This window comes from Podarcis filfolensis (assembly GCF_964270895.1).
Source record: "Podarcis filfolensis genome assembly, chromosome: 13".
Taxonomy (NCBI): domain Eukaryota; kingdom Metazoa; phylum Chordata; class Lepidosauria; order Squamata; family Lacertidae; genus Podarcis; species Podarcis filfolensis.
The window spans coordinates 16,141,110-16,159,928 of NC_139615.1; the positions used below are offsets into that span (position 1 = coordinate 16,141,110).

The 18,819-nt window shown below is 44.6% G+C and overlaps 2 protein-coding genes across 16 annotated transcripts in view; one reads left to right on the forward strand and one right to left on the reverse strand.

Annotated features, from left to right (window-relative positions):
* MAZ (MYC associated zinc finger protein) lies at positions 1 to 13,741 on the reverse strand. Of its 11 annotated transcripts, none has more exons than XM_083581897.1 (8): positions 13,394 to 13,731; positions 11,311 to 11,397; positions 9,273 to 9,338; positions 7,559 to 8,349; positions 4,617 to 4,680; positions 4,211 to 4,382; positions 2,322 to 2,529; positions 1 to 1,317 (listed from the first exon to the last, which is right to left on the reverse strand). In XM_083581897.1, the coding sequence occupies exons 1-7, from the start codon at positions 13,427 to 13,429 to the stop codon at positions 2,342 to 2,344; spliced, it is 1,404 nt and encodes a 467-aa protein (XP_083438023.1). In that variant the 5' UTR covers positions 13,430 to 13,731; the 3' UTR covers positions 1 to 1,317; positions 2,322 to 2,341. The 11 variants fall into 11 exon arrangements, with proteins under 11 accessions (XP_083438023.1, XP_083438022.1, XP_083438017.1 ...); XM_083581896.1 differs by having other exon boundaries at positions 11,311 to 11,400; positions 13,394 to 13,655; XM_083581891.1 differs by having other exon boundaries at positions 11,185 to 11,400; positions 13,394 to 13,655.
* Positions 12,469 to 18,819, forward strand: part of MVP (major vault protein) — a 25,379-nt gene continuing 19,028 nt past the window's right edge. For 2 of the 5 annotated variants that reach the window (XM_083581890.1, XM_083581887.1), the window contains exon 1: positions 13,779 to 14,096. The gene's annotated coding sequence lies outside the window, so the exon portion shown is untranslated. The other 3 variants (XM_083581885.1, XM_083581884.1, XM_083581886.1) reach the window with 3 other exon arrangements.

Consider the following 18,819-nt stretch of genomic DNA (forward strand, 5'->3'; position numbering starts at 1 on the left):
TGGATTTTTTTCCTTCAATGTTTTTACTAAAATCTTTTGCTGTTGAGACACAGATCCAGAAAGGGTGCATGGGAGAAGGAAAGATGTGGGGTGAGGGAGGGAACAGGGAGAAAGGATAGATGGACACAGCTTCATTACATTTTGTGTTAACAAAAAACAAAAACAAAAAAAACCACAAAGGGAGTTTATTTTAAATGTCAGGGGATTTTTTTTTAATATATATAATACAAAAAAGCGAGGACTCTAACCCCAAACTGTGGGGGTTGCATGCAACAAGAAAGGTTTTCAGCGGGTGGGGCATCAATGCTTGGTGTGGGGGGCTGACACGCTTGGAACACGAATCACGAGAGAAGCTCAGGGAATGGAGCATTAAAACAGACACCATGAAAGAATGAGGTGCTTGGGCAAGGAGGGAAATTCAGAGCAGTTCCTCAGCAGGGGAATGGAGGGCACTCCACACTGAAGCCATGGAGAAATCCAATCCTTTTCCATCCCATCCCACTGCAGCCCCCTGCCACCCCAGACTTGAGCTCCTGGCACCTACAATGCCCCTCAATCCTGATTTTCATCCCCCTTCTAACTTCTTTTTGGGTTTCCCAAGTTCTGTCAACCCCTCAACCAACACAACTCTATTCCCAACTCTGGCCTCCCCCCGCCACCAGCTGCAATCTTGCCCCACAATTTTGTCCCACGGATATCCCATCCTTGAGCCCTCCTCATTCTGTTCCTGAGCTGAGCTTGTTAAGTCTTTCCTGTCCCATTGTCTCACTCTTTTTGTGTAGCTGATTTAGGGGCAATGGGGAGCACTGCTGGAATAAGCAAGAGACTTATGGTGACGAAGACTGTAGCTATTTGGCTAAGGACAGGAGAGGGTGCATGGGTTTATGGGACTCTTGTGGGGCTAGACGTTAAGGGGACTAGAGCAGGGGAGTCAATAAAACGAGGGTGCTCTCTGAATGCACACACAGCCCTTCCATGGCCCTCTGAACAAGAGCTGCTGCTTTGGCTGGGCAGGTGCTTTCCCAGCACCACTATTTTACGAGCACAGGCAGGGGAGAGAATGAATGAAACCACCATTAAATTAAACACCCAAATATGGCCACTGCATATTCATCTGGGCTTGGAGGCTCCAGCTGCCAGTGAGGGAGAGGGATGGGACTGGGAGGGTCGGCTTCTGCCTCCCCACTCCCAGAAATCACCAGGGCTGTGTGGGGAGGGCTTGGCTCACAACCGAAGCTCCCTCCATGGGCAGCACCGTGACGGCGGCGGGAGGTGGGGCCGAGACGGCTGCCGCGAGGGGGCAGACCTCACCCGTACCTGTGGAGGAAGACAGATGTACAAAGTCAAAGGGGTTTCTCACCCTCAGAAATTTAATTAACACAGTTGTGTAGCCTGCTTCCTCCCACCCTCCCCCTGCTGTAAGCTGGAGTAGAAGACACAGCTGGTTTCACGAAGTAAGAAAGAGATGGATGCAGCTGCCCCTTCCTCCAAAGCACCATATTTATCCATGTCCTGCAGGGAAGTTCCCTTCCTTAAAAGGCTGAAAAATAAAGCAAGGTTGAAAGAACTCACTAGCTCTAACTTGAAATTAAGCGCAGACAATACAGCTAACTGGGGTTTATCACTTAAATTGTTGTCCTAATGCATAATAAAGGTTAAACTTTCACAGAAAAGTTTTCTCAGGGGACTCCAGCTCTCACAGTTCTCCAAGATGCATGATACATAGGGAATACATCCATAGCAGTGAGTGGGGCTAGAAAATCTCCCACTACATTACAGCATCTCATGGGAATAGATTCACTTACTGCTACCCCATGATCAGTTGTGTCTCAAAAGCAACAGTTACGCCTAATGTTGGACAGGAGACAAAGTAATGAAGGGCAAAAAGGAGACAAAACACCCATCAATGTGCCCTGTCTGTTGCTAACTTCAAAATATTAATTGTAGTCTATATTTCTTGTTGAAGGTACAAGAACTCCTTTGACTTTGGAAAAATAAAACAGTATTCAGATAAATAAAACATTCAAACGATTATGTGCACCTTTTCATTTTTTAAAAAATGAAAGCTCAATCCTGCTTCTATCCTCTTTAGATGAACCTGCAAAAGGATCCTGAGTCACACATAAGCATCCAAACCAAGATAGGCACTGCAATATGCAGGCACTTAAACACTGGCAGAGGGATGCTAATTTAGGATGCAGCCGCCCCAGGGGAGATGGGGTTCTCCGTCTCCCACTGAGAATACAAGGACACGTGGGTACCCTATGGGACAGATGGGCCTCCCCTCCCCATTCCCTAGGACAGAAGGAAGCGGCTCTTGCCTGGTGGCCCGGCCAGCGTTTCACCGCAGCGGTTGGCCCTCAGTGGCCGCAGCCCCTTCTCCTGCGTGCGTCTGCAGATGCCCGTTGAGCTGAGCCGGGGTCTTGCAGTGCACGCCACACAGCTTGCAAAGGAAACGCTCCAGCCGCGGGGCGGCCAGTCCGTGGTCCTTGACCGCGTGGACCCTGAGGTAGGCCGCTGTGGTGAACCCTACGGGAGGGGGAGAAGGACAAAAACCAGCCAGGTCAGTGTCCGGTCTACTGAAAACGTACTCCAGTGTCCTGTAATGCTTGGCTGTGCCTCACCCTAGAGGCGGCTGCGTCTCAACATCTAGTGAAAGATCCATTGCGACAGGGCTCCCTGGTGAAGAGGCAGCTTCTCCACCCCAGAGATGGCTGCATCTTGCCACCAGGTAAGCTATCTCTGTTTGAACAACAGACCCCACTCTAGGGGCAGCTGCATCGCGGCATTGAGGAAGTAAAGGTGAGGAACTTAAGACTCAACACAAAAATATCAGAGCTGTAATCCTAGACCAGATGTAGCTGGATGAGAAGAAGAAAGCAGATTTTCTCCCCCCGCCCCACAGCAAATCTATGTTACCTATATTCCCTGCAATATGAAATACTTAAAAGGCATAAAAGAATTCTAAGAAGTGATTAATAGTAAAGTGCTGCTTTATGCTTCTGAGAATCCAGTTATCTACAATATGTTGAAGATTTTATTTTAAATATATGGGTAAAGCATAATGGATTATGCACATTATCCAGTGAGATAATCCAGGTGTTTCCACAAAGGAAAAGCAGATGATGATGATGATGATGATGATGATGATTTTAAAAAAACTTTCTTACTAACCTGCACATTATTCATTATTCAGCCTATTTTGAATTATTTTAAGGATATTGTTTTCTATTTAAAAATAATATACCCATCTAAGTATGTCAGATGGGTAAAGTTGTAACACACACAATTCAAATATTAGCAGTCCTCTTTCCATACTGTTTCGTTATCTACCTGCACATTGGATTCCATCTATATATGGAGAATTAGCAAAGCTAACTATATATAATAAATCATGTCATCCTACACTTACACAGTACAGTGTAGCTATTTAAGCTTGTGGCAAAATGGAACTAAGGAGATGCTCGGACATGTAAATGGAGAAAAAAACATTAGGAGCCAGCTGTCTTGCCAAGCAGTTTTCTTGTTACGATAAAGCAGGAAGTCTGAGCAACAGCTGCAGGCCAACAAAAATAAAATGCTGCCTGGTCTCACATTGGTCCTTCAAACGTAACTTGTTTCAAAGGCATTATTATATATTCTTATCAAGTCAGTCCTCTTCTGCAATTCTGTATTTAATGCTGACAGAGAGTATGTTTGGCCTCACATGTAAAGGAATCAAATCCGGCTGACTACTTCTAAAGCAGGCATGTGCAACTTTGACTTACCAAGATGAATGCAGCCCACCTACCACATACTGCAGCCTGTCAGTTGGATAATAAACCCCCTACCTATAAGGCCCTGGTGGGTCACCATCCATGGCTGTTCAGCTGAGCTGAGGTTAATGACAGCCTGGCAGGTCTGCTTGAAAGCTTGTGGAAAACCAGCCACATCTAATTCAAACTGCAAATGAAATAACCTGAAGCAGGTCTCAAACATGACTCTGGCTGATATGCTGAGAAACCATATTATAAAGGAGCAAGCACTTATGCAAGTACCAATTAAAGTTGGAATCCTATGCAAATGCAGTTAGGAGTAAGCTCCATTGAAACCTAATTCTTACAAAACCTACATCAGATTGTACTGTGCGACTGCTAGAATTCCCAGAAGAGACGGCTAAGTATTTTTCTCTCACTTCCAGATACTTTCACAGAGAGCCCTGTCCTCTTACCTTTGTTGCACAGTTCGCAGACATGATTCGGCCCTTGGCTGTGTACTTTCATGTGGTCCGTGATGTAGGCGGCGCTCAGCATCTTTCCACACACGTGACATGGCACCTTCTCCTCATGACGGACTGTGTGAGCACGCAGCCGATCCTTGGTGGCAAAGGCTGCTTCACATGTCTGCAGAAACAGAGAGAAAGGAATCATGGCGGAAATGTTTTTGCCTACAGCAGCCCACTTCCCAAGGCAACCAAAGACTATGGGACTTGAGAACGTGCAAAGTTCCCTTTAAGTACAGGGGACCTGACATTGCCTTCTCTTGCACCAGAAACTCAGGCAGATTATTGGGGACAAATTAAATAAGGGGAGGGAGTAGAGAGTTGATACAGCAATACTGTCAGTGGGGGAAGGTACCTCACATTTGAAGGGCCTCTCTGTCGAGTGGACTTGCCGCACATGGCTGTTCAAATGGTCCGGACTGTGGGAGGAAAGAAATATTCAAGTAAGTGATCTGTTCTTGAGGAATTCTCTTTCATTCCCTGCTAAAAAGGTCCATGTCCCCCTCATTATTAAATTCATCTCCTTTTCCTTCTCAATCCCAACTATGTTGCTATAGTTGCATGTCTCCTAGAGCTGGGTTGTCCCTGTTTCTTTTACTGGTAAAGTTTTTCTGCTTTTAACAGATGCATAGGAATATGCTTCTTTTGGAAAAGCTGTTCCTCTTAAACGCCAGTTAGCTTGCAGCTGTTAACAGTACAATAACTCTGTCATTAAAAAGTGCCAGTTATAGTTTTAACAGGCTTAATTCATCATTTTTAAGCATTCACTGATGTGAGTCTAGGCAAGATGAGTGGGGGAGACTATGTGCCTACAGAAATGTTCTTGGGGAATTCATCCACTCAATGGTTTATTAATTAGCCACAGATTAGTCACAGATACTGATAAAACCTAAGCTGGAAAACAATTCAGAAAAGGATTTGACACTCAAGAATCCAACTGATTTACAGGGAACCCTCCATTAGAAAGCAAGCTGAAAATAGAAACTGTAAACTTAGAACTGAGACGATGCTGACATGTTTTAATGTCTTTTTAGTTTAGAGTTGCTTTTAATTTTTTTAAACGTTTCTTATTTTTAACTAGCTTTGTTGTTAATATTCTTGTAAACCTTTTAGAGGTTTTGTTACAATAAAATGGCATATAAATTTTGCTAAATAAAATAAAGGTTGTCACTTATTTGAAAGGGTAAGAAAGTGCAGTGTTAAAAAATGGGAGCAACCTTGAATATACATAGCTAGCTTGCCTAGAGGAAATTTCTACAGCACATGTGTAATTTATGTGCTTTCTGCTGCTAAAATTACAATCCCTTGTGGTGATGAAAAGAAATTCTGGATATATTCAAGGAGTTTCTACCCAACAAAATAAACAAAAAGGGTGTAGAAAACAGTGTGTTCTAGTCAGGTGTTAGGTCCTCTGTATTTTATGTAGTTCTGTGTGACTTGAGTGTATATGTATCAGACCATACCAACACTCATATTTTAAAGACCTACTTTAAAAAGGTTGCATTTCTAAAGTTATTTCTTTAAAAGCCCATGTTTACTCCTTTATTGTTGCAAGCCTGACTCTATGGCATCTAGGAGCTGTGAAGCCTGGAATGTTACTAGAATTTTTTGTTAAATAGGTTAAATAAATTTGTAATTTTATGTCATGAACCACCCTGAGATCTATGGGTATAGTGCAGTACACAACTTTAATAAACCAATCAACCAACCTACGCCTGTCCTCCTGCTTCCATTTCTACAAGGGGCCGTCAGATCAGAAAACTTGAGCACATTCTTTTTATGTTCATGCTTTTTTTGGGGGCTTACAAGAACATTTAAAGCTCATGGGGAAATTATTGACTAATTTGTTTCTCTGGAATTTTCTTTATATTTTGAGGACAGGCTGCTCTTGCTGTTCCATGCAACTGCAGGTCCACACAAAACCTAGGCCAAGTGTAGGAATTGAGAAGGCCTAACTTATCTTAAAGATCAAGTGTATTCTTTCTACAGTTGTACAGAAAAGCTGGCAAATGTAACGGCAATTCTGGTAAAATCTCAGAAGCAAAGGGGGAGAAACCTGGTCACAGAGCCTTTCTAATCAGGCTGCAACATATTAGTGTTCTATGCTGCCAGCATGGTGACAATGCAATTACTAAGTACATTTGCAAATGTTTAAATCTGGAAATGTGAAGTTTTTTTTCCCCACAAGCTGACCTCATTGTCTGTTGCTTGAGCTAACAGCCAATTAATATGCAAAGGAATTCCATAGATCTGGCACTTCTTGAACTGTACACTTCAGACTGCAGGTGAAGGACTACATGTTTGAAAGTACCTCCCTGTTAAAACAAATCCCTTGAATGAAAAGCTAGCATGTCAAGAAAGCTTTTAGTTTCTTACCAGCATGCTAGTTCAGTATATGCAGGGATTTGTTTTTACACGGAGGAACAATGAAACATGGACATGTCTGTTGAGTTGACAAAGTCAAGGAGAAGTCTTATGCTATTTCTACATGTTTGAATCTGACCTGAATATCAAATTGTGGGGTTATATTTATATTTTCCTGTTTCTTTTCAATACTTTATGAAAGCCACTTGTTGCACTTTTGTGAAGGTTCTTTGAATGTCTACACTTACCTCTCATGGGTGTCGATGCCTCAATCCCAGTTAGAAGCCTCTTGTTAATGGTTGCATTTTATAGGTAGTCAGAAAGAAACACTGCCTAACACTCTTTGGTATTACGATACAAAAGTACTAGTGGCAGGACTGGGGAAATTTTCTGGTTTGGGTTATACACTGCAAACTTAAAATAAGACAGTGAGCCACAATTGAGAAAATATGTGCTTTCACATGCCTCCCCTTTCCTTTCTTTCTGTCCTGTTTGTTCATCTGGATTGGTACGTAAGAACTGCAATGAGTTAGCTGCTCCTAGGAATGGAACTGGTGAGGGATTTGGATGGATTTCCCATGCGGTCTTTACTGTTCTGGAGTCCTCCCACAGAACCAGCACCAGCTGGTGTCCCTTAGAAAACCTCTTATATGGCCAAGGTAGTCAAGATTAGCCTTGGAGGAATTTGAGTTATGGCAAGAGCTGCAAAGGGAAGGGATCCTGAGGCGCCCCCAGACATCCCTCAATCAGTTAATGTTAGCTTCTAGTCTAATAGTGCCATCCTAACTCACACTGGTTCAAGATGTTGTCTGCTAAAGCTTATTCTCTATCACAAGGGGAAACACCTTTTCTAAAAGCCAACCTTCCTCACGTAAGCCCTGCAACAAGTCCCCTTTGAACTGCCTCCTCCCTGCACCCTTGAATCCCTCGTACCGAGAGAAACTCTTTCCACAGTGGCTGCAGATGTACGGCTTGTGCACAGCACCATCATGCGAACGGACGTGATAGCTCATGCGATCCTTCCGCTTGAATCGCTGCTGGCAGACAGGACACTGGTAGGGCTTCTCGTCTGAATGAGACAACTTATGCCGATTGAGATGGTAGACGTCCCGGAAGGCTTTCCCACACATCTCACAAGCATGGTTCTTCCGGATGCGTTTGCCTGATGCTGTAGTGGTCACCAGCCCTGCTCCTGACCCTGCTGTGTTTCCTGCACCTTCGGCAGGGGCAGGTGTTGCTGCTGTTGTGCCACCGATGGCGGAAACACTAAGCAAGCTGAGGGGGACCATGGTGGGCATCTTCATGGTCGTGGGTCCAGCACGAGAAGCTTTGGCCCCCGTATGAATGGCTTCATGGCGCCGCAGGTTGTAGCCATTTTTGAATTCTTTAGCACACAGGGAGCAGATGTAGGGACCTTTGCTCTTGGGCTTCTTCTGGGCATCACCTTGCTGTTGCGTAGCAGAAGCCGCCTGGGAGCTTGGGGCTTGTGTAGTTTGAGAGGATGGTGCTACCTGCCCACCACCACCCTCAGAAGCAGAAGGTTGCTGCTGCTTCAAAGCGGCCGTGTCTACTGTGGAAGCAGATGGTGCGGAGCCAGTAGCGGCAGCAACCACAGCAGCCGCAGCGGCTGTTTCCTGGGCTGCAGCCAAGACTGGAAGGAGATCCACTTGGAGGGATTCAGCAGGGGTGGCTGTCTGCTGGGGAGGGGCTGTTGTGGTGGCAGTCTGAACAGAAAAGAGATTTTATACTTGAAAAATACAGTAATGAACAATGAATCCTGAAAGCCTACAGTATTCTAGAAACTTGTAGAGTGGATGGAATAGTAAATTCCCATTTCAAAAGCATCCGTCTCTCATAAACTAGCTTGAACTCATCTTAGGTGGGGGAAGACTAAGGTGGGCTGGATTATTATTTACCAAATGTTATGGAAGGAGAAGCAGGAATACTCACTACAAACACTCACCAGCTCCACTGAATAGTTAGAATTCAAGTTAAAGAGCTGGGCATCTCAGAGTTGGAGAGCTCTGCTTTTACAGATACCATGCCCTGCAAAGTGAAGACTTGGGTATTTCTTACTAAGTCTGGAAAATCTAGCTCAGTACAGTGCCATCAGCTTAAGTGTACTGGAAGCTTCACCCTAACTCTAACCACAGAAACTACTAGCCCATTTGCTCTCATGCATCTGCACGTTTACAGGTGGGAGAAGGACAACCAGGTTCCAGTTTGTTAAACATTTCTTGCTGGTTGCCTGTGTGTCAAAGGCAACTGGATGATTGGCTGTTTACAAAGCTGGATTACAGAAACTTTATCTGGGATAGCTTTCTGCCTACCTTAAATGTGTACCCTCCATTCTAATAATACATATCATAAGTCTTTAAAATTGATGCCAGTGAATGGTGTGGAAACCACAGCATGCCTGAAGCTAATCAGGTGTGAACCTGATCATTCTCTTGGATGGGAGTTCCGAGTACGAGCAGAATATAAAAAACACATTAGAAAAGAAATTCAGCCTACAATATCTCATTACATATATGGCTGATGCAGCTTTGTACTATTTAAGTACTAGCCTGGTAGCCATGAGAAGGAATTCTATGCAGGCAAGTGAGTAGTCTCGGGAAGGAGTTTTCCATCCCTCCTGTGCACCTACCAGAGAAATGCAGCTAACTGATGCAGGAGGGACAAAGCTCTCTGTCCATCTGCCATCCCTAGTGTGCTAGTAAAAACATGGCAGAAAAGCAATGTTTGTAAACTTATTTACAAGGCTTTTAGAAAGAAGAAATGCATAGATTTGAGCCAACCACCATTTAGACACCAATTTGTTCTTATTCCTTAGCCAAAATATTTCCCAAAATTTTCAATCAGGAAATAAATCACAGGATTAGAGAAAAATGTGTTTGAAACCTTTTAAAAATCTAGAAAAGTATTCTTTTAAAAATGCTAACAATTTAGAAATCAATTTCAATGAAAATATGTTCAGTCCATATATGGCAATCCATGGGTCCAAACTAAGCCGTTTTACTTTGTGATTTTCACATTTACAAAGAGAGATTAAATTTTTTCACTCCAAATTCTACAAACCAAAAATTACCTCTTCACTGAGCAGCTTTTGTGCATTAGCTATATAAGGTGATGAACATAATTTAACTCCAGGCAACAAAAAAATACATAAGGACCCATGGTACTGGCTTGCCTGGCTAGAAGACTTTCTAGTGCCCATCACCATCAGAAAACAGTAAGGACAACTACCATATCATGAAGTGACAGTCTTTCTTAACTTCTATAGATGTGAACTTAAGAAGAGACTTGAATTCAAATTCCTGTTCAGTCACTGATTTGTGACCAAGGTCAAGTCATATGTGTCAGAAACTAGGCAGAGTTACTTGGAAGTAAATTATGCTTTGTTTTGTATTGCTTATTCCCAGGAAAATGTGTGAAGGACTAACCCCTTAATCTCTGCACACTGGTCAGAAAAATGGAACAAGGGATGCTATCAGGAAAAATGACAAACCACTACATAAACCTAAGTTCAATCTAGCATTTCAGAGATCTGTTATTATTCAAAAATACAGTCGTCTTGGTTATGTTCCTTCACGACCTTTTAAATTCAATTTAGAGCATTATCTGTAAGTGAAGTTCAAATAGTTCTTTCTCTGGCACAGGTCTGTCAGCATCCAAGTCTGGGTAGCTTCCAAAACAACCAGCTATATGCAACATTAGTTATACTCAGAACAGATCCACTGAAATCAATGAACCTAAGTAATACCAGTTGATTTCACTGGGTCAACTCAGGGTATGATTTAATTAGATATTACCCAATAAAACTTTGATTTAGATTGCTTTTTAAAGTATAGAGTTAACGAGGGAAGGGCTGACCTTAAACTGCAATCCTATGCCTACTGAACATGGTGACACTTACTTCGGAAAAAATGTGTATGGGATAAAGCTGCCTATCAGGGTATTTATACAATAATAATTTATTTTGTTTTAATTTGTTACCTGTTGAAGTCTGGGATATATGAGGCTAGTAATAATAATAATAATAAAAGCAAAACAAATCTAAATAGAACCAAGATAATATGTGCACAGCAAGGCAGAATTCTTGGCCCCAGTAAAACTTTAACTTTTAATTCAGAGTAAACTTGAAGTGCACCAGATTAACTTCATGGGTTTGGTAACTGAGAACTGGGAGAAGGGGACCGTTTCTTTTAACATAAGGGTACTTGGCTTTAAAACTCTGCACAAGCTTTATTGGGTGGTCTCTGGCAAATCATTATTTCAGAGCCTCAGTCCCACAACTGTTTTATGCTATTTTTTTAAAATTGCTGCTGCTTCTGTAATGATTTTAATTGACTGAATATAGTTGTATTTTATTGATTTTAATTTGTGAACTGCCCAGAGGACATGGTTAATTGGGTGGTATATAAATGCTGAAAGTAAACAAATAAAAATAAACATTAAGTGACTGACATCAAGTAAGAGTGGCTAAATAAGTGTAAAACAGTATTTACAGTAAGAAATACAGAAATTATTTTTTAAAATCAAGTATTTGTACAGGGTACCCTTTGAGGTTGAGGCAATTCGTATAAAAAATTTTGGTCTCCAGCACTGAGATGCAGCTGCCTTAAGTAGATATCGTTTTTCAAAGGGGTCCATCGCTCTCCATTTGGTGCCCAGACAGAGCTCACCTGGAAGGGGCTTTGACTGCAGCCCTGAGCAGCAAAAAATCTGGACTGGATTTCGGTCCCAACCTGCAGAGGGTTCTGTGTATGACTCTGCTAAAGAGACAGGAAAAAAGAAAGATTAGGGAACCTTAAAAGAAAAAGAATCCTCCCCACCCTTCAGCAAATTTGGAACTCAAGAGTTAAATTCAAAGGACGGCAAGAGAGAAATGGGTAATTGTAGGAAATCAGTGTGTTTGGTTATTCCACAGGAACTATGGGTGATGAGGTGAAAGATGTAAAGAGAGCAGCAATTGCTTGACCCAAGTAACTTCAAGCACTGTATGTACGTGTGGAGTAGTTATGGTTTACAACAGGAAAAATATGGGGTTGAATCCAATGTAAGTGGGACAATTTAAATTAATAAGATATGCCTTTCTGGTGCATTAATTTCAGTGGGTCTACTCTAAGCAGAACTTAGTTGGTTTCCCATGGTGTGGGGAAGGAGGAAAGTTTGTTTGTGGGAGAACAGAAAGCTAGGTGTAAGGTATGGGACTGTAAAGATAAATTGCTACACTGGTCCAAGATGAAGGTTTGAATATTGTGTACAAAAGTATGGAATAAAAGAGGGCATGTACTAGGAGAGTCTACTTTTCTTCAGGAATGGGGAAAACGGTAGGCAAGGGATTCCCAACAGCAGTAAATATGGGACAGCATTATGTTAAGGTGTATGCCTGGGAGATTCCCCCTCCCCAACCACACACATGATGGTGAAGTACTAGGGGAGCCATGTCTCTGACTTAGAAGAGGAGAGACATTAAGGGAAAAGCAAGAACAGTAGTTGCATATCTGAAAAAGGGGAAGGCCTGAGGCTCAGCTCTGCAAAGGGAAAACCCTGGCAGGAAGCCCTAGGAGGGAGGGCGATTACCCAGGAAAGGAGTCAAGGGTGACAGCAGCAGGCAGGAGGTTATTATTTGGTCAGAAACTGGAAAGGGGAGGTGGCTGGGGAGGTGGGGCTGCAGGTTTAAAGAGGAAATTGTCTGCAAGGGAGGCTCAAGAAGTGGAAGCAGGAGGTTAAGACAAGGAGCTCCAAAGGGTGGGGAAGTAGGGGCCTCATGCAATCTTGACAAAATTTGGCCACACATGCCTGGTCACAGGAAAAGTTGGAGGTAATGTACCTCCCACCATGTATACAGCCACTATCTATATCATAATGCATTTGTAGGTGAGGAGGAAAGAAGTGGGGTCATCTCCCTGCATTTTTTAATGTCCAGAGACGGCCCCTTTAGGAGTCCACACATAAAGGTAGGCAGGAAACAGGTGGGAAATCCAACACTACACCTGTTGGCTGCCAAAGGTCACACCTAGCTACCTCCTTTTGTGCCTGCGCTTCAGGGTAAGTAAATAGCGGGGCCAGGAAATGAGCATGAAGCCTCTCCTTGGCATGTGTGGCCAAACTCGCACTGGTGTTAGGCAGAAACCCCTAGAGGGCACAGCTTTGGGGAGAGGAAAGCAATTATGGCAGGAGGACATTTTATTTTGTGGGGGGCATGACGGGAAGAGAGGATTATGCGCGCGTAGCCTTGGAGAGGGCGAGGCAGCTGTAGTGCGTGTGTATCGGGGGGGGGGGGCATTTTGGAAAGCAGGATCACTGGGAGTGGGACCGAGGAGGCACCGAGGTAGCAACTGGCAGGGAAAAAGGTGGGGGACAAGCGCGAGGGGATGGGCAGAGCGAGCGCGAGAGGGAGGTGACCGTTGGTGGGGGGGAGAGGGAGATGAAGCGCGAGGCGGAGGGAGGGGCTGGGCACAGCGAGCGTAGAGAACGAGGGGGTAGGGGGAGCGCAAGGCTGCGCTGGGCGGAGGGAGGTGACCGTTGGGGCAGCGCGAGGCGGGGGGGGGGGGAGCGCGTGCTGAGTGCGCCCTGCTGGCCCGCGCGCGCAAGGGCCCCCGCCCGCTGGGATTCCCGAGGGGAGGGGCGGGGCAGGGAGGGTGTGAGCGGGGAGCCTAGAGCTCTTGCTTGCGCTCCCTTGTCCTTCTCCGCTCGCGCTCCCCCCCTTTTTTTAGCGGAGAAGGGAGGGGGGAAGGTGGAGGAGAAGGGAGGGGGGGTTACCTGGAAGATGAAGCTGCTCCAGTTGCTCGGGTCCATGGCGGCGGCAACGAGCGGGGGAGGGGGGGTTCAGCTCGGCGAGAGGGGGGGTCGGGAAGGGAGGGGGGAGCGAGTGGGGAGCAGCAGCAACGTCGCGCGGGCGGGGGGAGTGAAGGTGGGAGGGGGGATAGAGCGAGGAGGCAGCGGCGCGAGGAAACCTCGGCGCGCACGCTGATTGGCCCCCTCTGCGCGCGCGCGCGCCCCCCGGCGCCACAGCCTCTCTGGGCGGGGAGGGGTGAAGAGGGGGTATGGAGAAGGCGGCAGGTAGCGATTGGGTGGGGCTGCCGTCCTCGCTCCCGACGTGCGCGGGATCGTACAAAAGGCCCCCACGTGTGGTGCTTGCTGATTGGGTGGAGTGACGAGCGCTGTGGCCGTAGGGTTTTTTTCTTTTAAAGAAGAAAGTTGATTGGCCGGCGCCGAGGCGGCCGCGCGCGAGTAACGGTTGCTCCTTTCCCCTCCCCGTTAGTTTTCTTTTGAGTGACTCCGTCCCCTCTCACAAAATGGCCGCCAGGGAAGAGCTTCATCCGTAATGGCCATTATGGTGCCTTTTCTCTTTCTGCCCCTCATTCCGTATTATTCAACTCCCTGCCGTACACTTATGTCGCCTATATTTAAAAAAATGTCGCAGGGAAGACGAACGAACTCGACAGCATATTTGGGCTTGCAGGTACTAGTAAGTAAGGTGTAGGACGATCTGCATGACGCCTGCTGTGATCTAGAACTTAACACAGATAGACAGCTATGCTTTCATAGTATGGATTATGTCACTAGCATGCGGCATTGTACTGCAGCTTCAACCATATCTGGAAATAAACCCCGTTGAATCCAGTAGAAATTCTGAATAGATTTGGTTTGTATTGCCCTCTTGGCGCTTACACCACGAACAGGAGATCTTACTCATTTATGCAAGTTACTTTAATGTGACTTTTATGCAGACTTAACCTAGACAACCTTCAGCAAGAACTTGAGTTAAATGTGAGACTTCTAACTCTCTCTCACCTTTTGGCAAAGAAGGCCTCAACCACAATTATCTAGGGTCCCTTGTTTTATCACATGACGGGCTTGGGAAAACATCAGCATCGCATTTGTGCACCAAATGATCTTAACTGAGCTCATATTTAGCACCACAATGCTGCTGACTCAACTTGGCAGGCAAACAGATAACTTTTAGTAGAAATCCCAGTGGGTAATACCTTGTTATTTTTACTGTGATCGCTGTCCCATGCACCCTGTTCAATCCACATTATACTTGTGCCAGGGCAGATTTGTAAGTTAGCTACGTTGATTTATTATATGCTATTTTACTACATTTATAATTTTCTTGTCCTCCAAGGAGTTAAAGTGGTGTACTTGATACCCTGTGGGATAAGTTCCAGATAGTGACAACTTCAAGGTCACCCAGAGCTTCATGGGCCAATGGGAATTTGAACACTATGAAGTCTTCCTTGTACTAGAGGGATACTAACCTCTATAGCACTCTGTCTCCTGGCTTGAATTGCACTCTGCAACCACAAACCACTGAGCGTCAGACTTTTATATGGATGCTGTCAACATATTTTCTCAGCGCCTCTGCTTGGTTTTGAGTTGGACTTTTAAAAAAATCTTCCAGTAACCAATTTTCTACAAGCCTGTGTCTTGAATGATTCTGATAACTTCTCTGTTTTAAAGCCAACCCAAAACACAAGTTTACAACCTATTTGTTGTATCCTTTGTAGCACTGAACTGGGCAAATTGAGGAGTGCTTTTGAGGGATTACAATGTATCGCTATTATAATTGCTATATAATAGGAAGATGCTTCAAATACTTAAGTGGTGGTGGAGGAGGTGAAAATAAACATTTTCTAACAATGACAGAATGTGTGGCCCTGCTCCTGGATCATGCATATTCCAAAATATAACTCTGTTGTTTATGAGTGGATATAGAATTGCAGTTCAATTTCATAGTCAATGGGACTTACTCCCAGCAAAGAGGGACTATGAGTGCAGCCCTGCTGTGCAATCCTGTGCGTGCTTTCAAAAGCAAAGCCTTCTATGTTGAATGATGTTTACTCACAGGCAAGTATGCTTAGGATCGCTGCCTTAGGGCTTCCAAGTAAATAGGCATCGAAGTGGAATGCCCATCATGTTTGCCGCACAAGTGAGGTCACGCAGTTTGCTTGGATGTGACGGCAGAGGAAGTGGCTGACAGATTAACAACTCAAAATGACACGCTTTTGTTTTTCTGGTGCACCTTTCAAATGGCTGAAGTGGACAATATTCCTTAAATTAAAAAACAACAACAGACTAGGTGACGTTACGCTACAGAATTTGTCTTGTTTTGGAAGCTATTTCTCAACGCGCATGCGTTTTGCAGCAGTTCGGTACCGTAGTCTGAAAAGAAGGAAAATACGCATGCGCTTTGAGAAGGAACGGGGGCGTAGCAGTGAGCCGTGCATAGACCGATGCGGAGGCTCTGCGAAAACAATACGCTCGTGCGCAGTACAGCTCGCTGGTTGTGTCGCGCGCGCGGCTATATAGTGTAAATAAATCAATGCGCATGCTCCTAAAGCCACGGAGAGCGCATGCGCAGCGGGACGCCTGCGTCTTCCGACTGCCGTGAAGAATGCAGTATGCGTTTGCCGCATGCGTAGTAAAAGCACCTCGCGATTTGCCGCCTCCCCTCGTTTCCCGTATGAGTTGTGATCTCCATTTTACGCTGCCTGAGCGCCAGCAGTGCCGCCTGTGAGCGAATTTCAGGCCGGATTGTTTCATGTTTGCAATAAATGTGAAGAGGCCAGGATTGAAAGCAGTTGCTCAAGAGTATTCCTGATGAAGAATTAAGTGTGAAGCACGTTGGGTTTAATTTTTAAAAACGCATATATTATTCAGTCTTCTATCCCTGCGACTGATGCCTTCCCGTTTACTGTTAATGTGTAAGAAGGAAGAAAATAAAGCATCAAAAGTAACCAGGAATTCCCACCTTCAATTAAACTAAAGAAAGTATTTAACTGATAATTATTTTGTAGACCTCATGTGATCTTCGTGGACTTGAAGAAAAGTACAGCCCAGGTGTGAGAGGGGTAGCACTGTAAGGAAAAAAGGAATCATAGAAGACTCCTCTTCAAGCTAGAATTTCAATAAATTTCTCCCCCAAGCCGTTTTGTGTATCCAATAACCAGAAAAGTGCTGAAATAATTTCTCATACATTGCTTCTGTAATCGTTAAAATGATGTTGTGAGGTTGGCTTTTCTTTTTCATTTGTATACTGCCCACCATCTGAAAATCTCCGGTGGTTCACAACAAAAATAAAAGATAAAGAAACCCACAAAATATAAGATAAAAACAAAAACCAGCAATGGTCCCCTCCCTGCCACACACAGCAAAGGTCTGGTTGTAGAGAAATGTAATGAAGGCACCAGGCGGACCTTCCTGGGGAGAGCAAATAAACAAGAAGGCCCGTTCTTGTATTGCCAGTCACCCTCCAGGTCTCTCATGGAGGAGGCACACGAAGAAGGGCCTTGGAAGATGATCACAGGGTCTGGGTCGGATCATATGGGAAGAGGTGGTCTTTGGGGTATTGTGGTCCAGTATCAGGACTTTGAATTAGGCCCAGAAACTAATTTGCAGCTAGTGCAGTCAAGCCAGGATCAGTGTCATGCTCAAACGGTCTTGCCCTGGTGAGCAACCTGGATGCTGAATTCTGCACCAGATGAAGCGTCCAAACCCATCTTCAGAGGCAACCCCACGTATAGCTCATTGCAGTAATCTAATCTAGTGGTTACCAGAGCATAGACAGAGGTAGTTGGGCTAATATTTTTGACAAATGGATAAATTGAGATGAGGCTATGACTGCAATCCTAATCCTGTTTACCTAAGAGTAAATCCCATTAATTCACTAGGATTTACTTCTGAGTAGACATGGTTAAGATTGTGTTGTAAGAAATAATTGTCTAGATTTGAAGCAAGGATTCAAAGCTTGAGCTTATACCCATGGGTAAATTATTTGACTACTTAAAGAGAAATATGTATTCCTAGATGTTCCCAGGTAGTCTGATACAGCATACCAAGTGTGCATCTAGTACACAAATGTAAAGCAGTTTATAATTATTTTAGGCATAATAATAATTATATTTAGTGCTTTGCCCCAAAGGAACATAAGAATTGTAGGATGACATCTCAGGCAGAGATTCCTTGGTCCCTAAAACAGCTACAATTCACTGTGAATGGTAAAAACTTCTATATCTGAAGTTGCATGATTATGCTGGATGTAGGGTAGGGTAAGGTGGCCAACTGTGCTAGGGCTCCTGTGCCTTTAACTGCTGCCCTATATTCTTCCCCTCATTGTTGAAGTGATTGAAAAAGCAGCACCTGCTGCATTCCCTCTTTTCATGCAACTGTTAAAAAGGGAGCCCTGCCCTAAAATAATCATTGGTAATTTGCCAGCTTTTAGCAATTGGGGTTGCTAGCCTCTTTGTTTATTGAAGGAGTTATGTAACTTGAGAAGTAAATAACCAGGCAGAATTTCAGAATTTTTACAAGCTTTCATCAGACCCACCTATCCCAGCATGATATATAAAAATGCTTCTAGGTCAAGTAGAAAATCCCTTGGCGCTGTGGGTTAAACCACAGAGCCTAGGACTTGCCAATCAGCAGGTCGGCGGTTCGAATCCCTGCGAAGGGGTGAGCTCCCGTTGCTCGGTCCCTGCTCCTGCCAACCTAGCAGTTTGAAAGCACGTCAAAGTGCAAGTAGATAAATAGGTATCGCTCCAGCGGGAAGGTAAACGGCGTTTCCGTGCGCTGCTCTGGTTTGCCAGAAGCGGCTTAGTCATGCTGGCCACATGACCCAGAAGATATACGCCGGCTCCCTTGGCCAATAAAGCGAGATGAGTGCCGCAACCCCAGAGTCGGTCACGACTGGACCTAATGGTCAGGGGTCCCTTTATCTTTACCTTTAAGTTAAGGTTACCAGACGTCCCCATTTCCCCGGTACAGTCCCTGGATTTACAAATCAGTCCCCATACAAAATCCATTGAAGTTGAAAAGTGTCTCCGGATTCACTGAAAATTTTTTGGTAACCTTACAGTAAGTCAGTCTCAAGTATCTTTATATGCGAGTGGGATTGTACAATATCTGGTAGGAAGGATATGATACCATATCTGGTAGGCCACTTCCCTCGCATGGGAATTCCCTTGTGACTTTACAGCTATGTAAAGGACAGGCTTTCAACAAGTGAAGTGTTTCCCACCACTGCTCAAACTTCAGCTGTTATTCTTCATCAGGGCCGGCTCAAGACATTTTGGCACCTGAGGCGAACCACAAAATGGTGCCTCCCCATTGCCAGGGGAAAAGGAAGTAGTGAAGTTCTACATTGGGAACAAGGGTGGAAGGGAGACCCACAGCACCCCCTCTTT

Coding starts and splice junctions, on each gene's coding strand:
- MAZ (XM_083581891.1), bottom strand. CDS start 13,429: ATGGACCCGAGCAACTGGAGCAGCTTCATCTTCCAG. Junction 11,401..13,393: donor GGAGCAGCTTCATCTTCCAG/GTAACCCCCCCT, acceptor CTGTCTCTTTAG/CAGAGTCATACACAGAACCC. Junction 8,350..9,272: donor CAGTTAGCTGCATTTCTCTG/GTAGGTGCACAG, acceptor TTTTCTGTTCAG/ACTGCCACCACAACAGCCCC.